Source organism: Chaetura pelagica, unplaced genomic scaffold (assembly GCF_000747805.2).
Source record: "Chaetura pelagica isolate M959 unplaced genomic scaffold, ChaPel_1.0 scaffold98, whole genome shotgun sequence".
NCBI lineage: Eukaryota > Metazoa > Chordata > Aves > Apodiformes > Apodidae > Chaetura > Chaetura pelagica.
The window spans coordinates 143,740-153,038 of NW_009954224.1; the positions used below are offsets into that span (position 1 = coordinate 143,740).

The 9,299-nt window shown below is 43.6% G+C and overlaps 1 protein-coding gene across 2 annotated transcripts in view; it reads left to right on the plus strand.

Moving 5' to 3' along the window:
* WISP1 (WNT1 inducible signaling pathway protein 1) overlaps positions 1 to 9,299 on the plus strand; it is a 38,956-nt gene extending 29,657 nt beyond the window's left edge. The window contains exons 2-5 of one of the 2 annotated variants that reach the window (XM_010003525.1): positions 1,953 to 2,232; positions 6,248 to 6,505; positions 8,234 to 8,427; positions 8,931 to 9,299. In XM_010003525.1, the coding sequence (XP_010001827.1) occupies positions 1,953 to 2,232; positions 6,248 to 6,505; positions 8,234 to 8,427; positions 8,931 to 9,230 (1,032 nt within the window). In that variant the 3' untranslated portion in view covers positions 9,231 to 9,299. Of the gene's footprint in view, positions 1 to 1,945; positions 2,233 to 6,247; positions 6,506 to 8,233; positions 8,428 to 8,930 lie in introns of those variants that run through there. The other variant, XM_010003527.1, reaches the window with a different exon arrangement.

Genomic DNA, 9,299 nt, shown 5'->3' on the forward strand with positions numbered 1-9,299 from the left:
TGCAGTTCTTGGGGATGATTTTCCCTACAAATCCTTGGGTTGGGGCCTTTTCATCAAGCAGAAGCAGTCAGAAGCCTTTTGTTTGTGTCATCTGAAATTATAAAGGGGACAAACACTGGGGAATATATAGTACAGTAAATGGTAGCCAGGAATGGATGGGACTGCCTTAGTAATTACAAGACCTTGATTTCCCTTGTTTGAATTTTGTCAGGCTACACACATACTCTTTGCAGCCTTCACATCTTGTCACCAGAAAGGGCTTCTGGACCAGGTGTCCAAGCAGGGCCAGGTTCTAGCTGCTTTTGATAGCCTGTAAATACCATTTTGCTTCTGTGCCTGAGCTACTGTGACCTGCTTGACCCCGACGTACAGCTCGGGCTTTGTGTGCAGTGACCCTGGTAGAAAAATCACATTTCTGCTTTTCACGGAGATGGTTTGCACCACAAGAATGGCTGGTGTGTTAAATTTCATCCAGAGTTTGCTCTACAGGGACTGGAGTGCAGAAGGCAATGAAATTGCCCTTTGTGGATTTTTGCTATGAGCTAAGGTACCCCAGCATTTCATAATCTCAGTAATAGTGACCTGAATGTGTCTACTGCAGTAGCATCACTGCATTACATGAAATCTCTTTCCTAGCTTGACCAGATTATTTATCCATTTATCAACTTTTTAATTAATTTGCAGTTGTTGGTTTTTTTTTTTTGTTTTGATTTGTTTTGGTTTTTTGGGATATTTTTATATTTTTGTTTTCTTATTTGTCAAGGTGATGGACTTTAGGAAATGGAAACTTGGCAGTATTCCCCCCATAAAACTTTTCCTTCCTTGCTCACCAGGCTGGTAAATATTTGTGCATGGCTAATGGGAGAAACACATTATGGAGCTTCATTTACACTCATGCAACTTAAAGGTCTCACTGTGACTCCATACAGGAAAACAGCAAGTGCCAAAAGGTGTAGGTAGAAAATCATTGCGGAAGTATCCTCATTGTCCGACTGTGTGGGAAACATCCTGGGAACTACAGCATAAGACCTGGAAGTCTTGTCTTGCAGGCAATAGACAGTCCTAAGAGCCTCATGACTACTTTAGGATTCATAGAGATCATTTCTGCTGAGTATGGTAGTCTGGACATCAGGAAGGATGGATATAAGTGTTTGTCAGAGTGCTTAGAGGAAATGTATGATTTATTTAATTTTTCAAAGTTTTAGCCATAGTGTATTTTCATTGCTTAGGAAGGGGACCTGGGCCCCAGAGACCCTAGAGCCATCTCTCACTGAACAGGCACAACAGCTGTTGGCTGGGACAGTCCTCTGCCAGAGTCAAGCACCACAGGGTGACACAAACTGGAGACACATCACACCTTCCTCTCATGTGCCAGGGGGTCTTGACACATGTCCCTCTGTTCCTACATGGAGAGAGCTCTTTTTAGATAGGAGGGGGCTTAAAAAGGCTAAGTACCAACAGGCTGGGGTTATGAGATTCAGGTGTTAGTCCAAGCTACAGAACATTTGCACCTGGCAGGTATCTGAAGGGGTTTACAAGAGAGCAGTGACCATCCTTATCCATGAGGGTGGTCTTATTCTGAAGGAGTAAAAATGTGTTTACTCAAGATTGGTTTTATTCTCTCTTTCTTTCTGGAACATCGGAACAGGCTGCCTGGAGACGCTGCAGAGTGTCCTTCTCTGGAGGCTTTCAAGACCCATCTGAATGCCTTTCTGTGTGATCTGCCCTAGGTGTTCCTGCTCTGGCAGAGAGGTTGAACTTGATCTCCAGAGGTCCCTTCCAATCCCTAACATTCTATGATTCTGTGTTTCTATGGCTCTCTTACATTTATTCTTTTATTTCCTTGCGGTGTCTTTGGGCCTGAGGGGATTTTAATTGAGAACTAATCACCACAGGGTTCGCAGCCCACATTCCTCTGGAATGCTCTCCAAGCTGTGTTTCTTTGTTTGTAGGCCATTGCCCAGACCTCCACCACCATGACCCCCACCATCCCCACCACGACAGAGACCTACACGCGGACTCAGTACTGCAAGTGGCCGTGCGAGTGTCCAAAGTCCCCACCTCGGTGCTCCATAGGAGTCAGCCTGGTCACAGATGGCTGTGACTGCTGCAAGACCTGTGCCAAGCAGCGTGGAGAAAATTGCACTGAGGCCGACACCTGTGACTTCCACAGGGGCTTGTACTGTGACTACAGTGGAGACAGACCTAGGTACGAAATAGGAGTATGTGCACGTAAGTGATGTACATATATTTTTGACTTAGATATACGTGGGTGCCTCCCCTCAGTCTGAGCAGTGGTTGAGATTTACCTCCTTAGATACCCAACAGCACGTTGGGCTGGAGCACTTCTACTACGAGGACAGGTTGAGAGAGTTGGGGCTGTTCAGCCTGGAGAAGAGAAGGCTCTGGGGAGACTTTATAGCACCTTCCAGTACCTGAAGGGGATACAGGAAAGCTGGGGAGGGACTTTATACCAGAGAGAAGGTGGTGATAGGACAAGGGGTAATGGTTTTAAGATGGAAGAGGGGAGATTTAGGTTAGACATTAGGAAGAAATTCTTTAGTGTGAGGGTGGTGACACACTGGCACAGGTTGCCCAAGGCAGTTGTTGATGTCCCCTCCCTGGAAGTGTTCAAGGCCAGGTTGGATGGGGCTTGGAGCAACCTGCTCTAGTGGGAGCTGTCCCTGCCCATGCTGGGGAGTTGGAACTAGATCATCTTTAAGGTTCTTTCCAACCCAAACCATTCTAAGATTCTCTGATTCTATGATCTCCTAGCAGAGTTTCTCAGTGATAAACTGAGGTCTGAGCCTTAGTCTTACAGTGGTTTCAGTCATGTTGCCTGCCATGGAGCAGAAGGATTTCTTCCTGTCTGAAATAAAAAACTCTTGGTGGGATAATTCATGTGACTGGAATGTTTTTATTCAAGAAGAGGAAGAAGAAATTAAATACTGTTGTGTGTTTTGAGGATGGATTCACTTGTCCTAAGATCAAGAGCACAGGAGAATCTGTTCTGCTCATAAATGATTGAAAATCATTACTCTGGGAATGATTATAAGGGAAAGAATAAGGGGTACAACTACACGAATAGCTCATCAAAAAGGATGCTGAGTGTTTAGCAAGTTATTAGAACATATTGCTTGTAGCTTTAGAAAAAAGCATGTAGAGGGAGGATTTTCTTGACTGGAATACAACCATGACTGAGGCATTAATAGAAATTGTAAAGATAGGAGGAAAACTGGAGGAGAGCTGGTTATGAGATTAATAGATAGAATAACTGATCCACAGGAAGAAGAAAAAAATTGCAAACCTTGGGCTTCAATAAACTTAAAAAACCAACAGAAGTTTCATAAGGAGCAAGACTGAGGGGTGAAGAAATTCAGAGTAGCTGGGAGTTCCTAACAAATACTAGGGGTTGCAGAAGGACAGGAAGAGTAGTAAGAAATTAATTTGTCTTTGCATTAGATCAGCCACAGAAAACAAGCATGCAATAAGTGCAGTCTAACCAGATTTGTGTAGGATATGGGCAAAATAACAACAAGAGAAGGTATGTGCAAGGAACGGTAAATTTAAACAGTCATTTTGAAGATATTAAAAGATCCAAGGTTAAGAAAAGAGGATATGAGATCATTCAAATGTATTGTCTGCAGTGTGTGGGGAACATTCATGGGAGGGTCTGTAAGAACAGGTTAGACAAACATCTGTCACAAATAACATTGTTACAGCTAGTCTTGTGTTGGGAGAGGAAAACAAGCTGGATGTTGTCTCAAAGCTACCTCAGCCTTCCTAGAGCTCTTTAAAGACCTCCACGTTGCTTCATGTTTATTTATTTGAATATTTGCTTTATTTAATGGGTATTTTTTTGTTTTTTGTAGTACTCCCATACATCACAGACATTCAGTGTGCCTGTGGCAACAGCACTGTGATATAGGAAGATTGATCCCCAGCTTCCCCCAGGAGGTTTGGAAAGAGGTGCAATCTGCACTTCCATATCCCTGCTGACATGACAGTATATTCCCTATTATGTGACATTTATGGTGGTATGGTGAGGGGCATTATGGTATGTCCAGGAGATGGGCATGAGAAGCCAGACTTTTCATGGTTAGGAAGGGAAAAGGCTTGTCTATGGTTGCCCTGAAAAGCTGTGGACTTCCCCTTGCATTCAGCACCCAGGTAGATGCATGTGACAGGATTTGTGGACACAATTTTTCTTGTGCACTGGGTTAAATACAGAATCATAGAATGCTAGGGGTTGAAAGGGACCTCAGGAGATCATCAAGTCCAACCCCTGTGCCAGGGCAGGATCACCTAGGCCAGATCACATGAGAACACATCCAGATAGGTCTTGAAAGTCTCCAGAGAAGGAGACTCCACAACTTCTCTTGGCAGCCTGTTCCAGTGCTCTGTCACCTTAACACTAAAGAAGGTTTTCCTCCTGTTGAGGTAGAATTTCCTGTGCTCCTGTTTGCATCCATTGACCCTTGTCCTATCACAGCGCATGACTGAAAAGAGATAGCATCACTCCCCTCTGTGTACCCCAGCTACTGCTCCTAGCACAGGGCAAGTGAAGGCAAGAGCAGGACTTGTGCTGGCTGTTGGGGACCAATTGTTGTGAGGAACTTGCTTGGTAGATGGATACCAAAAGCTGGTTCTAGAAAATCCAGTGTATGCAGGACTACAGAACCAAAATAATTTGTGGAAAATAGAGATCCTGAAAGAGCTAGGAACTGGTGTTGGGAAAGGGAATGGGGTGACACTTTGGGAAATTCAGGCTATATCTGGGCTGCCATGCTGAGGTGTGTCCTAGGATCTGATCACTGGTCATCAGGAGCCTGCTGGGTGTCACTACAGGTTTACTTCTGTTGTTGTTTTTTCTCTGCACTGAAGCAGAGAGAGAAGGGTGCTGAGCACAGGTCCAGGTGAGGAGGCTGTCATTGTGGGACCAAGTAAAGGGGTGTGCTCCCAAATTCCCAAATTTAGATGCAAACTGGGCACAAAGGCCAGTTTGCAACAGCCCTTTGTCTATGTTTGGCGAAGTTCTCATCATGAACTTCTTGATGCATCAGACCTGCAGGAGGCTGAATTAATTCAGTCCAAGAGGGATGTGCTGGCAGCAAAACACCAGGAAATAAAGCAATTGATTGAACTGTTATAATCCTTGTGCACACCCAGAGTTGTAACTGAATTCCCAGCTCCAGCTCCAGAACTGAATGATGTCTCTTCAATACAAAGCATGAAGAATTATCAAAATTGGAGCTTAGCATGAACCTGAGATCTGGATCTGTACTTTCAATTCTAATAACTCATGTTTGTGCAGAAGAAGGGATTTGTATTTGATGTTTTCATTCAGTCCATTCTAAAAACAGGAAACCTTTGCAGAATTTCGGTCCAACACTTCAATTTGTGTTGGCCCCGAAGCAGCTGCATTGCAGCTCAATTTCTGACCAGACTTAAACTTGAGCAACCTGCTGGGTGTGTGTGCACTGCCTCCATGTGACCAAATCAGAAACTGAAGTCTGAATTTTCCATCTCTGCCACTGGTTCCCAATACCTGTCAATAACTTTGAAACAAAGAATTTGCTACTTTTTGAATCAATGTGATTCTTGTTCATGGGAAATCAAAAAGCTTGATTTTTTTGTGTGTGTGTGATTATATTTAAAAATATACATAAGATAGTAATTTTCATCGCTTTATAAGTGTCATTTAATTTTCCAATAAAACTGTTCTGTGATAAACTAAGTAGTATCTAGATGCCTAAATAGTGCACCTATTTGAGATGCTCCTTTACTACCTTGGCTGTCCTTCTTCTTCAGACAGATACAGGTGTTGTGAAGAGCTGTGTCATGTTTGCAGTTCCATGTAGTCCTCTCATAGGTCTCTGAAAATGTCAGATTTCACTCAGTATCTATTTTGATTACTTCGATTGCTCCTAGTGCAAGTAACATTTCCCAGCAGGCCATTAAATGATCTTTTAAGAGAGCATTTAAGGATAAAAACTGGTTTATTTTCCATGAAGCATTAAGACTATCTATTTTTGCTGTGATTCAGAATGAAAACAGTTTCCTAGATGGTGTGACAACATTTGGCTCAGCAACACGCTGACACAAGGCCCCCCAGCACTGTCATGTCTCCATGTTGGCTCCATGAATCCTGGGAGGAGCTTGGTCAAGAAACCCATCAGCACTCTTTGTGGCCAGCATTATTTTAACAGTGCTCTGTGTGTCTGTCTTTCTTTCTCTTTCCTTTCAGAGATTGTCGGTGTAGGGTGTGTCCTCAATGGAGTCAGGTATAACAATGGGGACACATTTCAGCCCAACTGCAAATACAACTGCACGTGTATTAACGGGGCTGTGGGCTGTGTTCCCATGTGCACAAACTCACGCCCTCCCCTGGTCTGGTGTCCAAATCCAAAGCTGATTAAGATGGCAGGGAAGTGCTGCGAGCAGTGGATTTGTGATGACTCCAGGAAAATCAGGAAGACGTCCCCACGCCACATCTCCTCTGCAGGTATGGTGGGAGTGAGGTGGACCTCTCCTCTGTCATCAGGGAACTGAAGTCAAAGCCTACAACCAAAGTATCAGCTTGTGCTGCCAGACCTGGCAGGAGTCTAATTTTTGTGTAAATAAGGTGTGGATACACACTGTATGTGGTGAAGGACAGGACATGCAGACACCAGTGATGTGCTTGGACTCCTTAGCAGCAATATGAGATTCACCAAACATACAGGTGTGACAAAGCCTCCTCTGAAGCATCCATCTGGTGGGACTTGGAAAATAACAGAAGTCATTTTTACTTCATTGGGGTTTTTTCAGTCTGGGCCCTCTGGAAAACAGAACAGGCTCAGTTTGATTTGGAACTGAGGCATTATGTCTGGATTAGTATGATTTTAAACCCCCTGTATCTTAGTCCAAAGCTTAGATAACATCTTATAGAAAGTTACTGTGGTGCAACTTTAACTGTCTATTTTAAAATTGGGCTAATTTGTCTTTGTGTTATAGCCCTTTAGCAGTTCTGGACTGTTCACATTGCTGAACTGCCTTTCAACATGATGACTCTTTTATGTGTCACATAGGACATCTCCTTTCCTCGCATTCATAGGGAGGATCATATAACCCACTTCGCTGTTGTGGTACCATTTTGCAGACTATGTCACAAAAGCAGAACTCAAGGAGGCATAAGATGCTTGTTATAAGCCAGAATTTGGTTTATACCAAATTTTATATAACAATTATATAACATTTATATAACAAGCATAATTTGGTAAGGATTATTCCCCAATCCTTGGTCTGTTTTTGTTGCATAAAACAAAGCCTCAGTTTCCCTTTTGTGGTTTAAAAACATCAGAGTTTAGTTCTCACTTCTGTCCATTTGGCTGACATCACCTAATCACTTGCAACTCTGACACAGATCCAAATTCAAAATGTCTACTATTGAAATTGGCCTTGTGTCTTCATGGCCTCTGTCCCAAAAGGGGCATAAACAGAGCTTTCTTTTCCTGACTTTTTATCTTATAAATAAAAGTTGTATAGAAGTGAGACTAGATTTGATTATATTTAATATACTATAAAATATAATTGTGTACAAGTTCAACGCAGCAGAATTTCTATCAGAGCTTTGCCTGTGGACTACACTGTGATTTGCAAACTGATGGTGACTTTGGCCAAGGCTGTGAAGGAATTGAACTGGGGTTGCTGGCTGCTTTCAAAACAGAGCCCACCCTTTCTCCAAATGGCTGCTGAGCTCCCTGAGAGCTATTCAAGCAGCTCTTCCTCTCCATGAAAGACTGTGGCTGCTTCCCAAGCCCCTCATCCACCCAGCAAAGACTGTGGACCAGTTTCTGCTATGGGGAATTAATTGAATGGGCTCAGAAATAAACCTTCATGGTGAGATCAGATCTCATCCCTTTTCTGCACCGGCTGGCGCAGGCTTCTGTAATTAAGTGTTTGTATTGTGGCAGCACCAGGAGGTCCCAGACAAGGACCCCCTTGTGAGAGGCTGTGAAGGGAAATAAAGAAAAGAGTCCTGGCCCTGAGTGCTCACAGCACTGGCTGGTCTGACACAAGTAGGTCAGCAGCAAAGGGGGTGGGATGAAGAGGTTCACTGGAGTGCTGAGCCACTTCACTGTGCTTTAATTATTTGGGTTAGTGGCCTGAATGTGTAATGAGCTGGGGAGAGGTGGTTTAATACAGAAAATTGCCCAAGCTGAATAATGTGGGGTTAATCTGGTCTCTGCAGCATATGAAGGAGAGGAGGAAGCCTGGCAGAAGAACTGCATTGTTCACACCTCACCCTGGAGTCCCTGCTCAAAGACTTGTGGGCTTGGCATTTCCACCAGGATTTCTAATGACAATGACCAGTGTCGGCTCCTGAAGGAAAGTCGCCTGTGCAACATGAGGCCCTGTGAGGTGGATATCACCAAACACATCAAGGTGGGGACTCTTTTTCATGTGCCCCTTGAGCTTTGTCTGGACATGGGGTCAGCCTTTGTTTGGCAGTGTTTAGGCCACTGAGGCCTGCACTTTGACATGGACTTTGACATGACATGGACTTTGACATGCAAACAGGTCAGAAATGTGCTTCCACATGCTGGTATGAAAACCTTCCCCTGAGAGCTTTAGTTCTAGCCAAAAGTTCCTTGCAAGACAAGTCTACTCTTCTCACTGCTGTTCAGACAGACCTGTGACTCAGCTAGTGGAAAACTGATGGTGCTCTGCTGGTCTTGGCTATGAAATGCATTTTGCAAATGTCCTACTTGTAGCTTTTGGGTTCATATGTCTAAACGTGTTTATCTGTCACACCCTCTAGATCAGGACTGTAAAATGCTCCCTAAAGGTTTCCAAACCCTTTAAATATCAAGAAGGTTGTTTGTATGTCCTATCTCTGTCAGTAATAAAGACTAACCTGTTTTTTTTTAATTTTTTTCCTGATTTAGCCTGGGAAGAAATGCTTGGCTGTCTACAGGGCTGATGAACCAATGAACTACACCATCTCAGGATGTGTGAGCAAAAGTCCATATAGACCCAAATATTGTGGAGTCTGCACAGACAACAGGTGCTGCACACCCTACAAGTCCAAAACTATTGAAGTGGGGTTTCAGTGCCCAGATGGAACTGAGTTTTCCTGGAAAATCATGTGGATTAATGCTTGTTTTTGCAACCTGAACTGCAAGAACCCCAATGACATCTTTGCTGACTTGGCTCATTACCACGATTACTCTGAAATCGCTAATTGAAGTGGCTAAATGCTGGAATTGGCCCATTGCTCTGATTTTACAGAGGTTTTAAAATAAAAGGATAATCTT